Raw genomic sequence first — 26,819 nt, 5'->3', positions numbered from 1 at the left:
TCGTTTACTAAACCATTTACTCAATCAATGTATGGAATTCAGTTTAGAATCTTTGTAATGTTACGAGATTTAATTTTTTAATGATACATAATTTATTATGTTTATTATGTTAAATCCTTCCCATATATCGTATCCGAAAAAAACCTCCTATATAATGTATTCTAAATTAATTTTCCTATGTACTGTTTTCCTGCCTTCTTCTATTCTATGTTGCTAGCCTAATTAATTTATTTTTCTCAAGTACTTTAGCAAGATTGTGAGCCTTTGGGACAGTCAGGGAACTCTAAGTACTTTTTCTTCATTTTAATTAATCTTACTTAATTGCATCTCTTCTGTATCTACTGTAAACCGCTTTGAACCTCACGGTATAGCGGTATACAAGAAATAAAATTATTATTATTATTATTATTTCTGGCTACCAGACTGGCGGAGGTGGTCTTCAACTGGTAGGGATTTGGGATCCCCCATCAGCCTGGGATTCCTGTGTGTTTAGTACAGAAAGAAGTGCATAACTGTTTCTATTTCTCCACTGTTGTAATACTTGCAGAGTTTAATTTCTTAGGGTTCCCAGTTCATTTTCTATTTGTGATCCTTTTTTTCTGTATTTGGTAAAGGTTTGTCTAAAGAAATCTATCTATAGATATGTAAAGAAGTCATTTAAAACTGTTTTATTTGTGGTAACAATGGGAGGTAGAGATGTCGAGGGGTGGGGGGGTTTTAATGTGTGATAATAATGGGAGGTAGGGACATCAGGGGAAGGTGCAGAGAGGAGAGAGGGTCAGGGGCCCCCCTCCTTAATTTCTGCCCTGGGCTCCAGCATGTCTAAAACTGGCCATGGGAAAGTGTGCAAAATAATTCACATTTACACCTCTCATATAATTCATATACACAAAAATAAATCTTGAAGTCTTCAGGGATTAGAAGACATGGATAGTATTATCATAGAGGAAGGCCACATCATCAAGCATGATTCATATGCACACACACCTACTATCATACCTATTTATCTACATAAATTCATTTAACATTTTCCTTCCCCAGTGTAAGTTAGAAAAATGTATAGAAATTAAGGAGGCCTAGAACTGACTAGCATCAGCTGGGAAAATAACTATTAAAGAATCTGTTTGGTTTCAGTACCAAGAAAGTATATTTTATATATCTTTTAAAGCTATTAGTTCAATTTTGTAAATGTTCTTAAGTTATAAATATATTTTTTATTTGATTCTGCTTTGGAACTGTTGATCATGTGACCTACACTAAGCTGCTTATTTGATTGTACGGCCAAGGTTGGCTGTTTCAGCAACAAGCCCTGGGATAGGAGGGAGAGATGCAGTAAGGCCCGGATTCTGTAAATGGCTCCATTATCGGCGGCTGCCTCAAAAATGGCTGCCAAGGGTACCATTTGCAGAATCACAGCTACGTGAAAGGTAGGCACAGTAAATGTAGGCCAGGGTTTTAAAGGCTTACATTTCCGACACCTACCTTTCATGAGAATTGTGCCTACGTAGATGCCTTATGATGTCTAATGCCACTTCCGGCGTTAACCACACCTACAGTGGCGGTGTAAAGCATCTCCATTGGTGGGATAACGGTGGCCTTTTTGGAGGTGTCCTTAGGTACCTATCATTTTTTGGGGGGTTGCATTTAAATTGGTTTTCAATCGGCAAAGCCAATTAGTGCATCGATTAAACCAATTAAGTTAGGCGGTGGTAGGGTGCCTACCACTGCTTAACTTTGGGCGCCATTTACAGAATCAGGCCCTAAGTAACCTCTTCGACTCCTAGCCTATGTTTTGAACTTTTTAATTAATCAATCTGTGCCTCATTCATTTGTTGTTGTTTTTTTAATTCTTTTTGTATTTATCAGTTTCAGTGCAAACTACTTTTGGCATTGTTCTGGGTATATAATTTTTATATCCTTGAATATGTGTATGAGATTTTCAGTCATTGAGCTTTTAATTAGTATTAATTGTTTCCAATCATAGTTTTATTTATAACTCTTATATGCCTGTTATTTGATGCTATTTTATGGATATTTTTAATTGTTTCTAATTATAGTTTGGATTATTATTTAATGACAATCATAAATATTTATTGTTTTATATAAGGTTGGGGTTTTTTTTTTAGTATGGATGTTATTTATTGATTTGCCATTTAGTACATTTTATGTGATGTCTATATTCATTCTGTTTTGACCTTAATACTATCCCCCCAAAAGTTAGTGTAAGCAAGGTTATAAATAAAATTTAAAAAGTATTTCTGTAGCTTTAAGAATTCTGAGCTGTATTTTGTGTCACTTTTGGAATTTTGGACAGCACAGCTCTCTCTCCAGGAAGATATAATTGGAGTATTATTGGATTATTTTGGAGATATTATTGGAGTATTATTGAAATATTTTGGGATATTATTTCTGAAACATTTATTCAATGTTTGGAGTTTTTTCTAAATTTTAGTTACCGTATTTTCACGCATATAACGCGCGCGTTATACGTGTTTTTACAAACCGTGCATACCCTTGCGCGGTATACGCGTGAGCGCGTTGCACAAAATTTTTTTTCCATAGTTCCCCCCCCGACGTCCGATTCACCCACCGCAGGACCGCTCGCACGCACCCACACCCCCACCCCGAAGGACCGCCGTCTCCCCTACTCCCCGATGCGATCGGGGCAAGAGGGAGCTCAAGCCCTCTTGTCCCAGCCAACCGCGGCACCCCTGACACGATCGGGGCAAGAGAGAGCTCAAACCCTCTTGCCCCCCCCCGACTCCCCGACACGATCGGGGCAAAAAGGAGCCCAAGCCATCTTGCCTCACCGATTCCCCAACTCCCCGACAATATCGGGCCAGGAGGGAGCCCAAGTCCTCCTGGCCCTGGCGACCCCCCCCCCCCCCCCCCGCTAGTTGTTCGGGCCAGGAGGGAGCCCAAACCCTCCTGGCCACGGAGATCCCCTACCCCCACCCCGCACTACATTACGGGCAGGAGGGATCCCAGGCCCTCCTGCCCTCGACGCAAACCCCCCTCCCCCCAACGACCGCCCCCCCCTAAGAACCTCCGACCGCCCCCCCAGCCGACCCGCGACCCCCCTGGCCGACCCTCACGACACCTCCACCCCACTTCCCCGTACCTTTCCTTAGTTGGCCGGACAGACGGGAGCCAAACCGGCAGGCAGCCAATGACGGAATGAGGCCGGATTGGCCCATCCGTCCCAAAGCTCCGCCTACTGGTGGGGCCTAAGGCACCTGGGCCAATCAGAATAGGCCCAGGAGCCTTAGGTCCCTCCTGGGGGCGGGGCCTGAGGCACATGGGCCCACCTCAGGCCCCGCCCCCCAGGAGGGACCTAAGGCTCCCGGGCCTATTCTGATTGGCCCAGGCGCCTTAGGCCCCACCAGTAGGCGGAGCTTTGGGACGGATGGGCCAATCCGGCCTCATTCTGTCGTTGGCTGCCTGCCGGACAGGCGGGTTTGGCTCCCGTCTGTCCGGCCAACTACAGAAAGGTATGGGGAAGGAAGGTGGGGGTATCGTGGGGGTCGGCCAGGGGGGTCGCGGGTCGGCTGGGGGGGCGGTCGGAGGTTCTTGGGGGGGGCGGTCGTTGGGGGAAGGGGGGTTTGCGTCGAGGGCAGGAGGGCCTGGGATCCCTCCTGCCCGTAATGTAGTGTGGGGTGGGGGTAGGGGGTCGCCGTGGCCAGGAGGGTTTGGGCTCCCTCCTGGCCCGAACAACTAGGGGGGGGGTCGCCAGGGCAAGGAGGACTTGGGCTCCCTCCTGGCCCGATATTGTCGGGGAGTTGGGGAGTCGGCGGGGCAAGAGGGCTTGGGCTCCCTTTTGCCCCGATTGTGTCGGGGAGTCGGGGGAGCAAGAGGGCTTGAGCTCCCTCTTGCCCCGATCGTGTCGGGGGTGCCAAGGTTGGCTGGGGCAAGAGGGCTTGAGCTCCCTCTTGCCCCGATCGTGTCAGGGGTGCCAAGGTTGGCTGGGGCAAGAAGGCTTGAGCTCCCTCTTGCCCCGATCGTGTTGGGGAGTCGGCGGGTCAAGAGGGGAAGCAGCAGGACACCGGTAGGAGCTTCTACATGATGGGGGGGGGGTCAGGAGGCTGTGGGTGTGTGAGCGGTCCTTCAGGGTGGGGGTGCGTGCGAGCGGTCCTTCGGGGTGGGGGTGCGAGCGGTCCTGCGGGGGGGGATGAATCGGACGTTGGGGGGGGCATCAGGCTTTCAGGGTGGGGACAGGACTTCAAGGGGGAGAGGAGAGTCGGGGCGGGCGAAAGAAGAGTCGGGGTGGCCAGAGGAGAGTCGGGGCGGGCGACTGGAGAGTCGGGCAGCATGCGCAGTATACGGGTGTACGCAGTATACAAAAATTTCTGTACATAAATTTGTGTTTTCCGCGCGCTATACCCGTGTGCGCGTTTTACACGGGTGCGCGTTATCTACGTGAAAATACGGTAATTGTGGGTGGGTATAGTTTAGGGCTATCTCAATTATTGATTCTTTTATATAGCTAGTTTTTAAGTGAAATCTTGGGGAATAGTTAGGGTTTTCCTTTATTGATTTGTTAATAGAGTAGTAGGGATCAACAAGAACTGCAATCAAATGCTAGCCCACGCAAGAAAGAAGAAGAGAAAAATAAACACCTGTTTGCCTGCAGTCATCTGTACTGGACCAGTGTGCGATTGGACAATTAGAAAAAAACCTTCTCCTGAGCTACAATTGTGGTAACTGTAATATATTGTTAATTTTATTTTATTTTATTTATTTTTTTTTAATATTTTATTTATAAATTTTTCATTCTTACAATATTTTAATTGTACATATAAACTTCGAATAATACATGAAAAATTGTGATTACAAATAATTCAATTAACAGATAACATATATCCCTCCCATTTTTCCAATACTTAAATCCATATAATATACATTCCCTTCCCCTCCCCATTCTAATATAATCATTATTGTGATGATTTATTTATTAATTTTCTATTCTTACATCCCCCCAAACCCCCCCACCCCCCCTTCCCAAGCCCCCCAAAATCCCCAACAATCCCCCCTCAAGCATACACCCCAGTCAGCCGACGTGGAGTGAGAGGGGAGTCACAAAGATGTTAACAGGGCCCCCGGTCCCCCCCACCCCACTAAGTAGTACACAACAACTTTAATAGATTAATTATTTCATAACATTTGTAATTACATTCTATATATCATATCATAAATAGTAAATCCAAAAGTTATATAAGTCCCTCCCCAATCCTATATATCTATTACAAATGTGCTAAGAAATCTAATCAGTAGAATAATTTGTCAATGGTTGCCATATTTTCTTAAAATTATGAAGATTCCCTTGTTGTAACGCTATTATTTTTTCCATTTTGTATATATGACAGACAGAGTTCCACCAGAATGTATAATTTAATTTGGTGTAGTCCTTCCAGTTTTGAGTTATTTGTTGCATGGCGACTCCTGTCAATATTAATAGCAGCTTATTATTATTTGCTGAGATCGGACTCTGAGTTCTCATTGCAGTGCCAAATAGTATGGTGTCATATGAGAGTCCTACATGATTTTCTAATAACTTATTAATTTGGGGCCAAATTAAATTCCAAAAGGCATTTACACAGGGACAAAAAAAAATTAAGTGATCTAACGTCCCTATTTCTGTTTTACAATGCCAGCATCTATTGGATCTAGTGCTATCTATCTTTTGCAGGCGCGTAGGGGTCCATAACACTCTATGTAATAAAAACATCCATGTTTGATTCATAGATGCTGACTTTGTAGATCTTAATCTCCAGGACCAAAATCGTGGCCATTGAGAAACAGAAATTGTCTGTCCAATCTCAATACTCCAAATATCCCTAAGTCCATTTTTCTTTTTTTTATTTAAAAATCCATATATTAATTTGTACCATTTTGCGGCTTGGTGTCCCAAGAAATCCGCCTGGAAACATAGAACCTGTAGACTATATTGAGTATTAAGATTTTTCCATTCAGGGAACCCTGCCTGAATGGCCTGCTTCAATTGCATCCATTTAAAATATTGTGATTTATTTAAGCCAAATTTATTTTGCAATTGTGAAAAACTAAGCAGTGAACCTTCTGAAATGACATCATTTAATGTTCGTATACCTGCACTTATCCATTGTTTCCAGACGATTTTAAATCCGCCAATTTTGATCCTGGAGTTTATCCAAATAGACTGATTTAGTGATTTAGAAATTGGATCTGTTGATAGGTTATTTATATATCTTAATGTTTTCCAAGTGTCTAATAAAATTCTGTTATCTTTATATCTTCTAGGCATTGTTATACTAATTAAATGATCTAAATGTAATGGGAACAGGAGCCGCCATTCTAAATATAGCCAGTCTGGTACATTCTCCATGAGATCTGGGAGGATCCAATACATACCCTGTCTTAGAATATAGGCTTGATGGTACCTATAAAAATTTGGAAAATTTACCCCTCCCTCCACAATTGGTCTTTGTAAAGATACTAAAGCTATTCTGGGTCTTTTCCCAAACCAAACAAATTTTGTAATAATATTATTTAATTTTTTATAAAAGGACCCCTGAAAAAATATTGGTATCATACTCATTTGATAACAAACCACAGGCAATATCATCATTTTAATTGTTTGAACTCTTCCCCACCATGAAAGATGTAAAGGATTCCATTGTTCACACATTTCTGTAATTTTTTTTAATAAAAGTTTTTCATTTTCTTTGACTGTATCATCTATTGTATTTTTGATCATAATTCCTAAATATTTTATTCCTTCCTCTTTCCAAATAAATGAATATGAATCAAATAATCCTTTGGTGCAGTGAACATTAATAGGAAGAATTTCTGATTTACTCCAATTAATTTTATATCCAGAAAATTTTCCAAATTCCTCTAGAAGATTAAGTAAATTTGGAATAGTATTCCCCGGTTCTCTTAAATATAATAAGATATCATCTGCATATGCAGAAAGTTTATATTCCCAGTAAGAAAATGGGATTCCCTTTATCTCCTTAGTTTGATTAATTGCAATTAACAAGGGTTCTAAAACAATATCAAACAGTAAGGGGGACAAAGGACATCCTTGTCTAACTCCCCTTTGCAAGTTAAATCTATCTGATAAATTGTTATTTATATATAATCTTGCACCAGGAGAGCTATACAAAGTCTGAATCATTTTAATAAAATCGGGTCCTATTCCAAACCATTCTAGAGCTTGATACATAAATTTCCATTCTACTCTATCAAATGCTTTTTCTGCATCTAAAGATAGCATAAAAGTTGGATCATTCATAGTTTTTGCTAAGTTTAAAGAATGAAATGCTAATCTAGTGTTGTGTAATGAATGTCTTTTAGCAATAAATCCTGTTTGATGTACATCAATAATGAAAGGAAGAGCTTTTGCCAATCTTATTGCTAGTACTTTAGAAATTAATTTACCATCTACATTTAGTAAGGAAATAGGCCTGTAGTTTGAAACCAAAGTAGGATCTTTGTTTGGTTTTGGTAAGACAATAATTAGTGAATCAGCCATTGTACCTGATATATTTCCATTATTCATTTGATACTGATATAACTTTAATAGATATGGTAAAATAATGTTTTGAAATGATTTATAAAATTCAACCGTATAACCATCACCACCCGGAGCGGATCCAGCTCTAAGAGACTTCAATGCTGATTCTATTTCTTTTAAAGATATAGGTTCTTCTAAACTTCTTTTTATATGATCTGGAACATTTGGTCCAATAAATGAATTTAAAAAACTTAGTCCATCTCGTTCTTTATTTTCATAAGATTCAGAAGAATATAAATCTTTATAAAAATCAAGAAACTGTATTAAAATGTCTTTATTATTAGTGTGTGTATTACCTTGTATATCTTTTATTGCAATAATCTTGGATTTTCTTTTTTTTGCTTTAAGAAAATTTGCCAATAATTTTCCAGCTTTATTTGAATTTCCGTAAAATTGAACTTGTCTATTAAATAAATCTTTCCTCACAAATTGAGAAGAAATCTCATTATATTTAACTTTTAGTTTTAATAAATCTTGTAATGTATTATTTTCCCATTTTTCAATTAATTTATTTTCTAATAATTTAATTTGTTTTCCTAATTCAAGAAACTGTTTTTATGTTGTTTGTTAATATATGCTGAATATGAAATAATATTCCCTCTCATTGTTGCTTTAAAAGCATCCCATAAGATTTCAGCATTAATATTATCCGAATCATTAATTTGAAAAAATTCTTGTATTTTTAATTTAAATTCTTCCAGAAAATTTGAATCTGCTAAAAAATTATTATCAAATCTCCAAATTGAATTGAAATGTTCAATATCATTATTTTGAAGATTAATCCACACACCAGCATGATCCGAAATTATAATAGGATCTATTACTGCTTTTAACACACGCTGCGCTAAGTTATTGGAAACAAATATATAATCAATTCGTGAAAAGGATTTGTGGACCTGAGAACAAAAAGAAAATTCTTGATCATTAAAATGAAGAATACGCCATATATCTACTAAATTACAAGATTGAGTCAAATTATCTAAGCCTAATGATTTCATAATTCTACTTGGTTTTTTATCCAAAATTGGATCCATTACAGCATTGAAATCCCCTGCTACTATTAAATTAGATGTAGCCAGTGGTAAAAGTAATTGTTGAATTTGTTTGAAAAACTCCATTTGATTCGTATTAGGAGCATATAAATTGAATAAATCCATGGTAGTATTTCTCAGATCCATTTTGATATGCACCCATCTACCTAAGGGGTCATAATTTATTAATTTGAAATTTGCATTACATTTTTTGTTTATCAATATAGCCACTCCAGCTTTTTTCTTTAAAGCCGGTGCAAATAAACATTTAGAAATCCAGCCCCCAGATAATTTTTTAGATTCAATTTCCGAAAGATGGGTCTCTTGAATGAAGTAGATGTCCGCATTTTGATTTTTAAGGAACGATAATATTTTTTTCTTCTTAATAGGATGATTTAAACCATTGACGTTCATAGAATAAATTTTTATATCCATCTATTTATAATTAAAATTTTAAGCAATATTCTATGATAATAAACATGATTAGATCTTAGCACAATTAATGTATATTGATCCCCATTCCCACCCTTTATTTTCCCACCCCACCCTCCCACTATCAATGTTTGACTTGGAACACACATTGGACATGCAAAACCTATATCCCCTCCCCCAGGCAACTAATCATTCAAAAATTATTTAAAAAAATAAGCTCTAATTCAATATATTCTATGTTTCTTTACCCACCCTATTATTCATTTTCCCTTCATTAATAATCCCATTATATATTATAATTCATATCAATTATAATTGAATAAATCATATAATATTTTGAAATCTTAAATATAACTATTATGTTAACCCTTCAATAATACAATATTTGTATACAGTTCTAATTCGTATATATTAAATATTCATATAAATAATTAAATATATTTGTTGTTATTAATTCAGAATTAAAATAAAATCATTATTAAACAATTTTTTTTTATTTTTATTTTTTATTAAATATCATCCTTCATAGTAATATAAATAGATTATATATAAAATATATCTTTAAGATTCTATAATTAATGCCTATGTTATAGTGAATTCCCACTCAGTTAATCAATTTTCCCCTCAATTAATATTAGCAGTAATAAATATAGAAACAATATTCTATAAATAAATTGATATCTATTATTAATATATATAATAATATCCAGTATATTAATAATAGCTTAATTAAAATTTATCAATGTTTTAAAATTGGATGGAATAAAATTTATAAATAATTTAATTAATAACATCCAAAATATTTTAATAATTGTTAAATCAAATATTTTCAAACATTTTTAAAAATAATTCATTTTGTTAATAATCATTGTTGTCTTCTTTCTTTTTAACCATTTTTTTTATATCTTGCATTTTTATCTCTTATCTTCAGATGAATCTTCTCTTTTATTTTTCAGTTTTCCAGGATCTTGAAAATCATTGTCTTTTTCTTCTTTTATCCATCTTCTTATTTTTTATATTATCTTGTATTTTCTCTTTCTTCTTTAGTTGAAAGTTGTCTTTTAATCAGTTTTTTATGTTAACATTGGTTCTTCTTGTGTCAAAAATTCTTTTAGTTTTGCTGGATCTTGAAAATAAATGGATTTATTCCCAGTGGACACTCTCATTGTAGATGGATAATATAGTCCATATATGTAGCCTTTTTCTTTTAATTGCTGTCTGAATGTAAGAAATTGTTTCCTTATATTTGCAGTGTATTTGGCGAAATCTGGAACCAAGATCAATTTAGATCCTTTATAATTTAGGTTTTTATTTGCTTTTGCAACCTTTAATATTTCCAAGGCTTGTTGGTATCTTAATACTTTGAAGATTAAAGGTCTAGGAGCAGTCTGGTTTACTGATTTTCTTGTGGGGATTCTGTGGGCACGTTCTATTTCTAACGGCCATTTAGAATTTAGTTGAAGCAGTTTAGGTAAAAGATTTTCCAGAAACTGTACAGGGTCTCCCCCTTCAAGATTTTCAGCCATACCAAGTATTCTAATGTTCTTTCTTTTCCCTCGGTTCTCCATATCTATCAGTTGATTTTTTAAAGCAGTTACATCTTTTTTTTCTTCTTCACACTTTTGTGTGAAAGTTTCCAACTGCCCGATTTTTTCTTCTATTACAGATATTCTCTGCCTGTCAGTTTGAAATTCCTGTTTCAGACTAAGCAGTTCTTCCTTAACTTCTGAAAGTTTGCAGGCATTATCTGTTAACATAAGTTTAATTTTAAATAGTTCAGCCATGATATCCGATGATTCAGTTAATTCCTCAGCTTCCAGTGGGATCGGCACACTCGACGGTGAAACGGGGGTGATCTTTGACCTTTTCGCCGATGTACACGGCTTTTCAGGCTTTCCCTGTCTCGTCGCAGCCATTTCTTTTGTTATATTTTATAAATTTTAGTTCGGGTGAGCAAGTAAAACAGTTAGTTTTCTTAAAATTCGTTGCCTGGAGACGAAGAGCGCCGCGGTTAAGCTGCCATGTTGTGCGCGCTCCAAGCCACGCCCCCATTGTTAATTTTATTAATAACAATAATTTATTTTTTATATACCGCCTAACCAGCAGTTCATAGCAGTTTACACATAAGGTACTTATACGTTTTGGTGGAGAAATGTTTCTACTATGTATAAATATGAGAAAATGAATGCAGAGTGTTTGGGGTTTAGCAGTACATTTAATAAAGTGTGGAGCCCATTGACTATATTTGTAACATCATAATAATTGTAATGTATTTATCTATTTATTTTTTTGTGGTTGGTGGACTTCCTTACACATCCAGGGGAGGGTGGGGGGTGGGAAAGGTATTTTGATTATTAAAATTACTTGTTTATAATATTACTAGTATTTTATCCCGTTACATTAACGGGTGCTAGAATATATGTCTGTTTTTATTTCTGTCTCTCTCTTTCCCTCCTGCTGTCTTTCTTTCTGTCTGTTTCTCTCCCTGGCCCCCTTTGTCTGTCTGTCTTTCTGTGTCTCTCCCTGCCTCTGTGTCTTTCTTCTTTTCTTTCTGTCTCCCTTCCTCCCGCTGTCTGTCTTTCTTTCTATCTATCTGTCTCTCTCCCTACCTCCTATGCAGCAGCATTTTTCTCTCCCCACTTCCCTGTGCAGCAGCCTCAGCAGTATTCCCTCCCCCTCCATTTCCCTCCCCCCACACCACTTCCCTGTGCAGCAGCATCGTTTCCCCTACCTCCCCTTTCTCTTCCCGCGATCTGGCCGGCTCCCTTACTGCCCCCGTTCCCTTCCTGTGGTCCCGACAAACCTGCCGATTCCAACAGCATGTGCAGCACTCTACACACGCTATTGGGGGCCTTCTACTGCCCTGATTTACTCTGGCACGTCCCTGATGACATCATCAGAGATGTGGCAGAGCAAATCAGGGCAGTAGAAGGCCCTGAAGCAGCGTGTGTAGAGTGCTGCACACACTGCTGGAATCGGCAGGTTTGTAGTCGGGACCATGGGAAGGGAAGGGGGGGCAGTAAGGGAGCCATGTCTCCTTCTCGCAGCGGGCTTGCCGGCTCCGGCCAGCCAAAGTTCATTTTTTTGTTCAAAGCCGATGCTGTGTCTTCTCTCTCTATCCCCACCAGAGTCGGAAGTCTTTTCCAACTCTGGTGAGGTTCGATAGAGGAGCCGCGGTGGGGGCTTTGAACAAAAAAGTGAACTTTGTCTGGCCGGAGCCGGCAAGCTCGCTGTGAGACAGAGAGATGCGTGGTAAGAGCGCATGTGCACTCTGCCGGCCACGGAACTACAGATCAGGCAACACGGCGTTAAGAATGTGCATGCGCGCTTAGGCCTAAATTCTCTATTACTGCGTTTAACTTAGGCGTGCTTTGGACGTCCGCTGCAAGTGAATAATTACGGAGTTAAGGGTCTTAATTGATGTTAATTGGGTAATTAACGACACATAGACGTCCCTAGGTAGTACATAACGAACTAACGTCTATTGAACGCATAGTCCCGTCTGCAGCTCTGGACGTGGGCGTTCCGTGGGCGTTCCGTTGGGCGTGCCAAGTGGGGACGCTAGATAGGCGCAACTTGGGCGAACGCGTGCGTCTAAATCTCGTGAATTATGTAGACGTAAGAAACCCTGGTCTAGCTTGGATTTCAATGCCGTTTCAACTATCGTAATTGCGGCTCTTTGTTAGACGCGAGGCAGACGTCCGCTGTGTTTTTCATCAATAATTCCAATAGTGAATTTCAATAGGTATATTTCATCTTTTCTCTGTCCGAATAAATATAATGACACCATAACAATGGAACACATTATATTGCATGGATAACAAACCACATTTCATCCCAAACCATAATATAATTTTCACATGGCTTTTACAACCCCCTTTTTTGTCTCAACAAACAGCACTGCAATCGGCTCTCTTTTGAAAGCAAAGAAAAACCAGCACACATTATCAGCACTTAAAAAGAGAATAAACAGATACACACCTTAACAATCCAGCTTCCCTCATTGCAAAATGGAGGTGTTCAGTTGCACAAAACTGACCTCATTGTGACCTCATCAATCTGCATCTTCCAGTAATATGCCACAATTAAAAGACGTGGTGGGTGTTGAACCCACAACTTCTGGATGTTAGCAGCACAGGCTGGGCTCCTAACCGATAGAGCTACAGCTGCTTGACTGAACTGTCCGTGCTTCATTAGGTATCATATCAGGATGAACTCAAATAAGTTTAAGCAAAGGAATGCCTAAAGATTTGGAACGTTTTCAAGTAGAAAACAAATATGAAATATGTATTAAAGAATTGCAGCACAAATAACGCCTAAACGGAACCGATTATTTACAGTCCTATATTCATTAGTACAGTGCTTAGAATGAAGATTAGCGTGTGAGAAAAACGGAGCTCCACCTCACATGCATTCAAGCACACTTGGGAATATGGGTTTGGGGCTGGCAGAAAGCGGTATAAGCAAATCCAAACTGCTATAAGCACAAGAAAGCATTTGTAGCTCAACACGCTAATGCTCCTTTTCTGAGCTTTGCCATCTAAAACTCCCCAGTTCGACTCCCACCTTTGCTAATTTTAATAAGGTCCTAGTTTTTTGCTATTAGCTCTTATAACATTTCCCTTTGCAGGCAAACCTATTTTCAACTTACCATGGCTCGGACATCCTAAGCAGTGATGAGAGACACCTTTCCTCTGACAGCAAGATGACATTTGTGGATCGCCTGGTTAATGTGCTCTCATCACTGCTTAGGATGTCCGAGCCATGGTACGTTGAAAATAGGTTTGCCTGCAAAGGGAAATGTTATAAGAGCTAATAGCAAAAAACTAGGACCTTATTAAAATTAGCAAAGGTGGGAGTCGAACTGGGGAGTTTTAGATGGCAAAGCTCAGAAAAGGAGCATTAGCGTGTTGAGCTACAAATGCTTTCTTGTGCTTATAGCAGTTTGGATTTGCTTATACCGCTTTCTGCCATTTCTTCACCATTTCAGAAATGTATACTTTACCACGATCAAAACTAACAACGTATGCCATGTTTAAATGGAGAAATGTTATATTCAACTCCTATAAGAAGTGGAAAGCATCATCAAAGTGCACCTGGAAGGCAGATACGCCACAAGTAAAATACAGGCTTGGATTTGAACCCTCAAAGGCCGGACAATTGGTAGAGAGTGCCTTTCCTCACTGACCCACAGCTCCAATTCCTCTGGTTCCCTTGTCATATCATATCTTAGTGAAGTGCTAAGGGAAAAGGAGTTTAGCTATAATGTCATAGTAGGCTGCTTTCACTGAGCCCCAAACCCATATTCCCAAGTGTGCTTGAATGCATGTGAGGTGGAGCTCCGTTTTTCTCACACGCTAATCTTCATTCTAAGCACTGTACTAATGCATATAGGACTGTAAATAATCGGTTCCGTTTAGGCGTTATTTGTGCTGCAATTCTTTAATACATATTTCATATTTGTTTTCTATGAGTTAAATCAAACTTCAGAGGGCTTGGACAGGTGTTGAAGAATGATCCAGTTAGGGGGGGATGTTTTTGGTGGGGGGAGGGTGTTCAGCATGAGAGAGAACAGGTTGCATTAACTATTAGACAATGGGCTGCACATAATAAAAGCTGAAGCAAAATATTGATATGTAAAGGCAAGGCTAAAGAGTTACCAGGTGTCCTGGCTGAGAAATGAATATAACCTATTTGCTAACCTTACTCAAGACTTGAACCCCCTGATGTATGGACGATGAAAAAAGCAATGCCTTAAGGCATAGAGCTATAGAGGTAACTTTGTTTAGAACATAGAGCTTAGAGATGTGAAGGAAATGACTACAACGTCACTACAGCTGTATATTGCAAAACCACATCCAATGCACATCCAATTAGATTTGAATCCTAACGCTTTCTATGACGTCCGCCGCTAATTAGGCGTGCTTAGTATATAGAAAGCTTTGGCACAGCCATTTTCCCTATGTAAGACCCCCTCATGTGAGTTGGTGTTTGTGGTGTTCCGTTTCCTCAATGATGAAACTTTGTGCTATGAAACTTGCCTGTTCTCCTTTATACTCCCTTCTGCCTTTGACACTCCTCCCCACCCCCATTATCTGTATTTCTTTCGTTTATGGATTTTTCTGGGTGTTGGTGTGAGGGATTGTTGAGGACTTAAATTTTGTGTTAAGTGTGGAGGGGAATCAATTGTTAGGGAAAAGAAGGGGCCAGGCCAGGTTACACACAGATGCCTACACCCACCACTCTCCCTGCTTTCAAAATGTCATGGTCTGCCCCACTTCCATTTTCCATATCTGCAACTCTCCATGCAAGAAATTCGATTTCCGTTTTGGAGCCATGTTGTAAGGTGAAGATATCTTTTCAGGCTACTTGTAGAACACGTTCAAACACACCCCCATAGAATAGCCAATGAGGTGTGATAGGCGTGGTTAGGAAGCGGGCCAAGGAACCGCACCCGAACGGTGCCCAATAGGCATTGAGAAACCTTTCCCGTCCTACTGACGTCAGACGTTAATTAGGCGTGCATGGGTATAAGAAGGTCCAGGTGAGCAGTGTTTCTTTTCTATTCTGTTCTATTCCTTATGCAGATGTTTGAGACTTTACTCTGTCTTAGTCTTTTACTTTTTTTTTTCCTATCTCTGCCTCCCATTTCTCTCTATTCCACAGAGCCATTAACAAGCTACATGTCATTCTAATATGTTGTTTTATCTTTTCTAGAAGTAGCTCAGATAGTAAGTCCAGGTGAGAATGATATTTTGTAAGCTACTTAGGTGTCCTTATGATAGAACTAAAGAAACCAACCAGCAAAAACTGACTTCTCTTTATGGGCTTTCATTGTGTGCTATTGTTTATAATAGTTATTTTATTTCTGATATCTCTTACTCTTCATTCCACAGGGCTGACAAAAATGACTGAGAAGACTGATAAAGACCATGCTGGTAGAAATTTTGCTGGTAGAAATATGGATATATAAGTAAAATGGATGTGTTCATACATCTGAGAGGGTTTACTCATAGAGCTAAAGTTAATTCTTTGTAGAATCAAATTACAGGCAAGTTAAAATCAGGTGAGGAATGGTTCTGTGTACTAACTCATTGATAAGAACAGGTTGGGTGTGTTGGGGGGGGGGAACACTGCCATTCAGTGGACATCCAATCAGTGTACATGGTTCAGGTGGAAAACTCCTAATGAGTGGCTAATGGCTGCCATTTTTAATAAGGAGTCTAAAGGTATGTTAGCACTTCTGTTACTTCTAGGTGTGTGTTCTGCCACAACTTCAGTGTTTCATTTTGGAGACATAGATCTTTGTTAACAGTTTCTCTATTCTTCATTTCAGGTTAACTCTGCTCATCAGCTCAGCACACCAGCTTGCACCTAGCCAAACAGTTGTAGGTGAGAATGATACTCTACTATTCTTCACTTGAGTCACTCTTCTGATGAGTGAAATAAATGTTTCACACTTCTATTGTTCTCTTCACACAGGTATCCTTGATGACTTTCAGGAACAATAGTAAATTGATAATGTTGGCCTCATAGAACACCATGGCACGCATTCCTGCTGTTATATGCACACAAACAGCAGCTCAACATAAATGAGGTTAACACATTGCTTCAGGGAAGGGAGGATAGATATGGACCTTGGGGGTTGAACCCCCTGTTTGTGAACCTTGTGTAAACCAGCTTCTCCTCTTTTCTGTTTTCAGGTGTCTTAAACAGGCAACTGCAGTATTGTCAGATGGAGTTTTGTATTACTGAGAGCAGTGCAGCTGTGAGCATCTTTGTGGTTTCCACACCTGCTTAACCAAAATAGTGCAGCTCAAGAACCAGGAGGATAGATTGAGGTATGTGGCCTTTACTTCCATCACCTTCCGTGAAAGGAAGAAAAACCCACATGTCTCATTTGGATTCTCCTGGTGTGGAGCCAACTCTTAGTAGCAGTAACCCTATTCCTTAACAACAAATCTACCACAGTGACTTATATTTTCTTCCTTATGTAGCCATTTACTTTGGAACAGGGACTGCCTTATTTTGCACATCATAGCTGAGATGTCGTTATCTACCTATAGTTGCATATACCCTTGCATTCACTTACTTTTTTCCTAGATTCTGCAATGATTTGACATCAGAGTGGCTAGCAGGTAATAGAATGAATGACAGACCCCAATAAAGATTGTCAAACTTTCTATATGTCACCTTCTTGTATATTGAAAAGGGCCCATTCAGCAGTCCCTCCTGAACCCCTATCTACCTTGGACTCTGTCCACTAAACTGCTGATGCTACATGGTTAAAACCACACAGGAAAGTTTAAACTATAACCAACTTTTTTATTAAAATATAAACTTTTTAAAACTTTTAAAAACTTAAAACTTTTTTTTAAATAACTATTTACATACACATAACACAGGGAAAGAGGGTAGGTGCCCCCCAAGAGCAGCTTGAGCTACCTCAGGCGAGGGGGGCGGAAGAGGTGCAGTCAATGAGAGGGTGTATGGCTGCTGGCACCATGCCCTCTTTCGGCTACCAGCCGCAAGAGGGCATGTTCCATCCTCTCCACACACCCTCTCATTACCTGCACCTCCTCCAAGATGGCAGAGTAGGCCGCCATCTCCCTGGCTGCCCCCTCCTGAGGCTGGTCGGGCTGCTCCTGGGGGGGAACAGCAAGGAAAGGGGGTGGGATGGGAACAGGAAGGGCAGGAGAGTGAGGGGAAGGGCTGTGGGTGGGGGAAGGGGAAGGTCCAACAGGGGATGGTGGTGGTGGTCCAGGAGGTAGTGGTGGGGCAGGCGGTGGGGGTCCAGGGGGCAGTGGTGGGGCAGGCAGTCCAGGGGGCAGTGGTGGGGGCAGTGGTGGAGGTCCAGGTGGCAGTGGTGGAGGTCCAGGGGGCAGTGGTGGTGTGGGCGGTCCTGAGGGCTGCCAGGCCTCCTCCTCCTCTTCCTCCTCCTCCATCTCCTCTTCCTCTGCTGAGGACCAGGGTGGGGCTCCCTCCATCACCTGCGGGGCCTCCTGAGGGGGTGCCTGCGGTGCTGCTTGACAAGAGAGAAATAGGATACAGTCAGATATGTCCACAACACTTTTGAACATGACATTATTTACTACGTTATTTTCTTCAAATGCTAATAACAGGATGCAAAGCACCTACTCCACTGTAAACATCAAAATGTAGCGTAAGTAAGTGAGGCAAGTAGAACACCATAAAGCCATTGTGACATGATATCACAATAGCAGCTTTACTGCAGATTTTATGATTAAGAATGGTTGACAGCTACTCAAGCATTTTCATCTATTTATTCTGGTAGGCTGATCACAAAGAAACACACGCTGGACTCATTACTCACCGGCTTCAGCGCGCAATTCCTCCCTCACCCCCTCAAGGAAGGCCCGCTCCTGGCGCCTCAGCAGCCGCCCCCTTTTCCTGAGATCCTCAACCTAGATAATAGAGAGAGAGAGAAAGAACAGAGAGGGAGGGATATGATGAGTGCCATCTAGCACTGTGGCATAACATGTTTACTTAAGTATTGACCTCTATAAGCACATAAAAATGGAGTACGCTGCCCTCCAAGAGCCGCTATCCGCTTTGCTGCCTGCCTCTACCCCCTTCTGCCACATGTTTTACATGAATGTATTCACGTACTCCAGCTCTTTCCCCTTTCTGTGCTGGAGGCATCGCTATCTCTCTACTGTACCTGGGACAGTGGGGGGGGGGGGGGGGGTTTGAGGTGACATGGCCAGCATCACAAGGAGGAGTGTGGGATTGAACTCACAACCCCAGGGTGCTGAGGCTGTAGCCTATCAGCACTGCCCCACATTACAGCATGTCCTGGTGAGCTTACAATCATACAGCAGGGGCAATAACATAGTTTGGTCAGAAGGAGCAGCGTGGCTTGAAACCCCTGACGTCAGGGTACTGACGCTGTCACTTTAAACGTCATGCCACTATCTCCCTAGACCAGCAGATTGATCCAGGAAAGGTGAAGGTATTTGAAATGACATAGCAGCAATTTGGCAAAGTTGATTTCAAGATGTTTCTATTACAAATGCGAAGCTTGTGACCCAAAAATTAGTTGTGTGCATATTGTGAATGGAATAGATGCCTTCTAGGAGCTGAATTTGACATTTGAAATCCTACTACTGCTCCTTTGGGATGTGCTTTAATTTCAGTATTCAATGTAAAAGATTTATTATGCACAATTGTAGTTTTTAAAAGGAATCAAAATTTACCCACAAAAACATGAACAATTTGATTGAGACAGGTTTCCATCATTACATTTTACATGATTATTTGTGAGGGCCTGACTTGGAATACTTACTTCCCTGGGACAGGAGGCTCTGCGATTGTACCGCCGGGTCAGGCGGCTCCATGACTCCCTGAATTGCAGGTATGACCTGCGATGGCCAGGCACTACAAAATAGTGGTGCTCCCGGGAGAGAAACAGCCTGGCTAGCAGCCTGGTGTCCTGTGTGGTAAAATTTGGCTGTCTTCTGGCAGCCATTTTATGAGAAATAACTGCGTATGAAGAACAGCCGATTCTATGATGTCACAACGCAAAAAAAACGCGATGACGTATTTGTGCCGCTTGGGCGTGCTTGCGGTGGCAGTTCCGCACTACATCAACACTGTTAATTACATCCTAAACCACGCCGATATCGCTGTTATACAAAAAAGTACAGCAGAATGAACCACCTCCACCAAACACAATGACAAATTAAATAAGTGAAGATTGGGAAGTGAGGTTCACATGCTTAGCTATGCATGTTTGGGTGGGTGGAACAAAAAAATATTATGTCTTTGGTAACCTTAGTCAGGACTTGAACTCCTGACCTTTGGAAGATACAGGCAGTGCTTTTAAGCACTGAGCTATGGTGGGGACTTGGGAATGGGAGTCTCCAGAAATGGCTTTAGGTACAAGATTTGACAAGGGGTAATCATTGCATCACTAAGGTATGCTTTGACAGGGGAACCAGAGACACAAGTGTAGGTTAGTGAGTAAAAGCACTATATTGATCATCTGTAGGTTGTGAGTTCAAGTCCCGGCTTGTCTTTTACTTGTGGCATATCTACCTTCCAGGTGCACCTTGATGATGTCACAATGAGATCAGCATTGTGCTGCTTGCTATTTCCTCTTCCTGTGAACTGGAAGCCACATTCAGGTTTAATCTGTGTTTTGATTCTGTTTCTTGTTGTGAAGAATGAGCTGATTGTTGCAATGTTTTAAGACCAGGAGAGTGTTCTTTCGAGCAAGATATCACTTCTAAACTATCCTCTCTGAAATAATGTCTCTGTGAAATAGAGAGAAAGCTTATTGGATGATTTAGGGTGCCTTTCCTGCCAGTCTTTGTGGAAGTTAAACGAAGTTTATAAAAAAAGTCTATATGGTGTTCAAAGTCCTATCCTTTCCACTTCTAATAGGAGGTGAGTATGACATTCCTGTACAGCTTTCTGTGTAGCACACATCTACCGGTTCCCACCTTTCATACTGATAATGTAAGTTCAACACCCATTAGGTACATTTCATCTTCTAGTTCTCCTTTGAAACATAACATATTTTTTTTCCTTGTATTAATGGTAAACTGTACAATTCTGATATCCTAGAGGAAAAAGATACAACACAGAAGTGTTCTCTGCTAGATTAACTAATATTTAGTTTAGAAAATGGTATACTGTGTTTTAGTTATCTTTTTCATCATCCTATACTTATCAATGCTGAATGTGTGATAATAAAGAGTATATATAAAGTATAATTTTTAAAAAAAACAAATAACAAAAAACAAACCCGTACTCACGTCTATCACGGGTACATTAGAGACGGTTCAGAAACCTGCGTCTATTTTGCGCACGTCTATTTTGAGGGACGTCTATTTTGCGCGACGAGGGACGTCTATTTTGCGCACGTCTATTTTGCGGGACGTCTATCTCACGCCTAAATATAGTTAATTGGTATTTACGTTTACCGGACGTCCAAAGCACGCCTAAGTTAAACGTACTAATAGAGAATTTAGGCCTTAGTGTTTTATTATTATAGATAATTACATAATTTGACTTCTTGTATTAAATCTGGGAAGAGGGGGAGAAAATGATTGTTGTAAGTATAAATTGTATGTTTAATAATGCGTTTTATGAAATATTTATGTTCAGATAATAGTATTGCATTGTCTAAGTTTTGAAAAATCAATAAAGATTTATAAAAAAAAAAGGAACTCAGCATACAATATAATAATATCATCATACATAATACAATTCTAAGTAACTAATACAAGCATTAAAACTATTGAATAAAAAAATCACAATATAAACTAAAATAAGTATAGATTAAAAGATTAAAAGTACATTATAACTACATGATAATATGAAAATCAATAATGTATATTATATTGTTTAAATAAGTGGGTTTTAAGATCTTTTTGAAATTGATATAAGAAATGGAGAAACAAGAAGATTCAAACATATTAAACTTATTAAATTTGTTTTATTTAAATTTTTTGAGTGAAAGAAATTTTTTAATGCAGCTTTGGCTATTTCCTGAGTCACTGGAAACAGGCTAAGTTACATTAGCTAGGTTGGGTGCAGTTTTTACCCCTCCAACGTTGCACATTAAAGTATTTTGTAGAATACTTCAGTCTGTTCTTGGTCTACTCACTATTGCTGGTCTGATTTTGCAGTCCGTTTGCCTGTTTGTTTTTCTGGGACTCTCACAGAGGCTGACGGTTTATACATGTAGTTAACAGAACATTGTGCTGTACATGCATATGTGCTGTATTTAGGCGTGTGCACATATGATAGCCATAGGGTTATTTCAATTTCTGCTAATGCCAGGTTATGTCACTATTCTATAATGAAATTTGAGTGCATAGATGCTATTACAAAATAGGCACTCCCTGCATTGCATCAGCATGACTAAAAAAAGACACTCACCTATAGAATTGTCTCTTTAGGGATTAATTTTATATAAAGGATATTTCATGTATTAACACTATTCTATGCACATATAAGGCCTCTTATAACATTAATCCACAGGGTACCTATATAAAACTGTGTACTATAAGAAGTTATAAATGTATGCAGCTACATTTCATCTGTGATTCCTGTCGCTTTCATGAGGCTATTTTATGAGGACAAGCATTTGCCTATTTGGCCTCCTAAGTGGCCTGTTTTAGAAAAAAAAAATCCTTCTAATATGCAGGAAAACAGAGTTTTTGAGATCTAACAGATAACATAGGTACCTGACATACTGCTGGGCATTATGGGTCAGTCAATGTTCTTCCTGATCCATCTTCGTAATAAATACAAATCCTGCATGGCATAAGTTAAAATATATCATGTATATGATAAACTTTTATGAATAATAAAGTAGTTGGATATAAACATAAATATTACCATTTAAGTCAATACTTCTCCAATATGTTTATTCCACTCAGAGGAATAGCTGAAGGGGGGGGGGGGGGGTGTAGATGCAAGGAAAGCAGATGCTTCCCCAAATAGACTTCCAGTGAAATGACACCTATGCAATTTTTTATAAACTTCTCGCACTGGTACCTATTTTTTATTTACACTGTTCACTCGCCCAATGCCAAAATCTGGCTATGCTTCTGATTCCAACAGTTATTTAAAATGATTTAACAAGGCATGAGAAGGTTAACTTGACAGTACCACTGAATATCACCACTAACTGCTCCTAAATTGTCTTAGGTTTACCACTGTTAGACATAACAGATGTGAGAAGTCTCGTCCCCCCAGCATCCAGCATTTGGAACTACCCATACTACAGTCAGTAAACTTTACATTTGCAGCAGGAAATTAATGTGTCTAAAACTGCAGATTAAAATGGAGATTTAGTGGGTAGTGAAACAGTCTAAGAACCAGGGAAGCTGGGATCAGACCTGTCCACTTTCGTAGGTCTTCCACTGAGTTGGCCTTCCTAAAAGATCATTTCCTGCTGATATTAATCCTGTGGCATAGGAAATTACCTCTTACGAAGACCTTTCCTGCTTTCGTGGCACAGGAAGGGAACTTTTTCTGCCTCTGGCCCACCAATAGGCTATGCCAGGGGCGGGTGTGGATGGAACAATGGATAGGTTGGGGTGAAGTGATGGGCAGAGAGGGCTGGGGTTTGACCCTGAATCTCTCAGTGAGTGGGTCAGCACCCTTGGCAGCTCTGAAGGATTCAAATTCTACTCTCTCACTGATGCACTGTGCCCTTCAGCACGCAATTTCAAACACTGAGTTCAAATTCTGATTTCTTAGAATTTGACTCAACATAAGAAAACTAATGTTTTTTCCTTGTGATATAGTTACTGCTCTGTCTTTCGGTGAAAGAAGTCCAGAGGGCCATGTTTTGACTGCCTAACAGTTTCCTACATAGTAGGAACAAGTGTAGAGTTTCCCTTAGGTTCTGCAAGTATCTGTTAATATTCTATATATTGAACAAAACCACAACAGGAAGGGAAGGGGGGGGGGAGTCCCTGTTTGTGTGGTCGCAAGAAGTCAACCCTGACTTGAGGATATATCGGGATCTGGATGTCTTGAACTAGAGAACTTTTCATGGTTGGGAAGTTCTAAATAGGTGACATAATAAAGAATAAGATGCTTCTGTTTCTATGAGTAGGGCAGGGTTATATAAAGGGCCCTTAGAGTAGGGTTATCAGACGTCTGAATTTCTCCAAACATGTCCTCCTTTTGACGTCATCACGTAGCGTCTGCGCATGCGTGGACTTTCTCTCTGTCCGACAAGAGCAGGCAGTGGGGGGCGGGACTAGGGTGGGAGTAAATAGGTGGAGATCCGGATTTTCCAAAAGAAAAATCTGGCAACCCTGAGAGGTTACTGATCAGAGGAAGCAGTCGGGATGCAATCATTGCAGCTTTGCATTCAAGTACTTCAGAGGAGGCAGAGAAAGTAAAATATTTCTTTCTGCTTGGAGAGAACGTGTTTCTCCAGTTTGCCTTGTCATTGGGAGTCTCACTTGAGTAGTTTCCAGAAATGGAAGCATCTTTACATCTGTGGGATAGGAGCCTTGTCTTGGAGTATTCCCTTCCTACAAGGTAATAAAGTATTTCTTGCATCTGAAGAAAGATAACAGGACTGTCTTCACCACCCCCAAAATGGAAGAGAGATAGCTCAATGTCACTTTAGTGAGTGGCCAGTGGTCAAAAAGTTTGAGAGGAGTGGTCTAGTGGATAGAGCAGCTGCCTCAGCATCCTGGGCAAGTCACTTAACACTTCATTGCCCGATTTAACCCCCTGAGAACCAGTGTTGTAATATTACAACATCACATTTAAGGCTACAAAATAAACCCTCCCCCATTTTTTTTCTTTTTAAAACTTCATGTACATTACTAATAGAACCTATTGTTCAGTTCTGCAACACCATTGGATGGTTGAATGTGTAAATAGGTCTGTTTATCTGGCCATGAAGTCATACAACCCTGTTGCCTGCTTTAATTTAATTTAATTTAATTTTAATTTAATTCTTATATACCGCTAATATCATCTTGTTGTTTTGGACGGGATACATCAGGACTAAAGTAAGTAAAAAGCTTGAAATATTTTTTTATGTGATCATTAATATGTGTAGATCATGCAGATTTTATGACATCATTGAATATACTGATTTTAAGAGATTTAGAGCTGGTTATTTCTATGTTGTAATTTTACAACAGTGGGTCAAAGTGATAGCAAGGTTTTGTCTGCACTTTAAACTGCTTTTCTTGTGTAAACCACACAGAAAAAACGGTATATCAAGTCCCATCCCCCCTTTACCCCTTAATTTAGATCTGAAGTTCATATTGATCTGTGTTCTACTCCAGTGATGAATAACACCATGTAACAAAAAGTTTACGTTTTATTTGTTCCTGGGTAATGTGTTTTTTTCATAATTGCCTATGCCACAAACCTTGTTTTTGTGATCAGGACATTGATATTTTGAAAATGACCTTTTTTGCAGGTGGTAGGCACCTGCTGCGCTAATTTTGGCCACAGGCCTTAGTAAAAAGGCCCCTTACAGTAACTTCAAGAATTTTCCAGAACTTTCCATCAATATAAATAGTACAGAATAAACTTACTCTCACTGTCTGATCAGAAACTAAGGGCTCCTTTTACTAAGGTGCGCTAGCGTTTGTAGCGCACGCAGGATATTGCCGCAGGCTACGCAGCTAGAACTAATGCCAGCTCAATGCTGGCATTAAGGTTAGCGCGCAAGGCAAGTCAGCGCACGCTATTCCGCGCGTTAATGCCCTAACACAGCTTAGTAAAAGGAGACCTAATTATTTAGTTTTTAGAAAGCTTTTAAAAACAGTTTTATTCAAGAAATTTTTGAACTGATTGTTTTTTATGATTTTTTCAATATTGCCTGTTTAACCGGGTCTGTTTCCGGTAATCTGCTTTATTGTACTCTGCCTGGAATTCATAAGGGCTTTGGCGGAATATAAAAAGCTTTGTAATGTAACTATAGAGATTTTAAGTCCACCAGCTCAGTTCAGTTCCAACTGCCTAAGTGGTAGCATATATGCATTGTTTTAGATGGCATTTGGAGGCTACAAACATCCGGCAGGTGCATTTTCCTATGTGTGTGGCCAATTTATCAAGGCAAGAGGGGAAAAGTATGCCATGTGTTGACATGCCAGTTGGGGATAAGATAAACCTTGGGTGCCTAACCAAACCTTGGGTGTCTATGCCCAAAAAACTCTGTAAGGTAAGAAAATTTTGTTTCTCGCTAGGATGGCAGAATTTTCTGCTCTAACATTTCTTAGAAGGTTTAATTTTTAAAAATATTTAAATTTTCAATGCTATTTGAAAATATATCATATATGAAATATGTTGCGAAAATATCGTACATGTTAATCACAAGTAAAATAAATTTGTTTTCATTTCCACAATTTCATTGTGTTCTTCTGCAGGATGGTACAGAGGGGAAAACAGAGCCATGAAATTTGCTATCCCAAGAATTTGGTGGGAACCCACTGATCACTCAAACAACTGCTACTTCTGCATGGTAGACTCTTTCAAACGTTGAACTGGCAAGCATGCATCTGCAATCACATATCCAGACATTTATTCATCCATTACCCCGGTGCCATGTTACACTGAACTCCCCATACCCACTCCCCCAAAGAGAGAGCAGCTGTCTTCAGAAAACAACAACAAGTCATAGAGTGAAAAAGACATTGTAGATCCAATTTACGATCCAAACCAGAAAGACCTCAATGACTTGATCAGAAATCTTGGTTTCACCAAGTCTAATGCTGAACTTTTGATGTCTAGGCTCAAACAATGGAGCTTGTTGGATGAAAGTATGCAAGCCACAGACAACAGGAAGTGTCATCAAGCTTTTCCCACCTTCTTCATCCATTAAGATGGGCTCTGCTTCTGCCATAATGTGACCAGTCTGTTTGAGGCAATTGAAATTGCCTGTAACCTGAAAGAGTGGTGTCTCTTCATTGACAGCTCATCCAGGAGCATCAAAGTCGTGCTGCTCCATAACAGGAACAAGTACCCATCTCTTCCACTGGCTCGCTCAGTGCACCCTAAAGATGCCTTGAAGTATAATGAATATGGCTGGGAGATCATCAGATACTTCAAAATGTTGGCATTCCTAATGGATCTCCAAGACGGTTATACCAAGTTTCCCTGCTATCTCTGTCTTTGGGACAGCAGGGACACAAAGGTGCACTACCAAAGGTGGGACTGGCCATAGTGGACCAAGTTCTCTGTGGCGAGAAACAACGTCAAATGGAAACCACTGGTGAACCACTGCACATCAAATTGAGCCTAATGAAACAATTTGTCAGAGCTATAGATAAGGAGTCAGCAGC

General features: G+C 39.9%; 1 protein-coding gene across 2 annotated transcripts in view; it reads right to left on the bottom strand.

Annotated features, from left to right (window-relative positions):
- THRB (thyroid hormone receptor beta) overlaps positions 1–26,819 on the bottom strand; it is a 236,230-nt gene that overhangs the window by 153,577 nt on the left and 55,834 nt on the right. For both annotated transcript variants that reach the window (XM_033930174.1, XM_033930175.1), the window contains one exon: positions 22,236–22,305. In XM_033930174.1, the coding sequence (XP_033786065.1) occupies positions 22,236–22,254 (19 nt within the window). In that variant the 5' untranslated portion in view covers positions 22,255–22,305. The remainder of the gene's footprint in view (positions 1–22,235; positions 22,306–26,819) is intronic.

Source organism: Geotrypetes seraphini, chromosome 2 (assembly GCF_902459505.1).
Source record: "Geotrypetes seraphini chromosome 2, aGeoSer1.1, whole genome shotgun sequence".
Lineage (NCBI taxonomy): Eukaryota > Metazoa > Chordata > Amphibia > Gymnophiona > Dermophiidae > Geotrypetes > Geotrypetes seraphini.
Note: the sequence above shows the minus strand (reverse complement) of the source record. Positions and strands in the feature narration are given on the sequence as shown.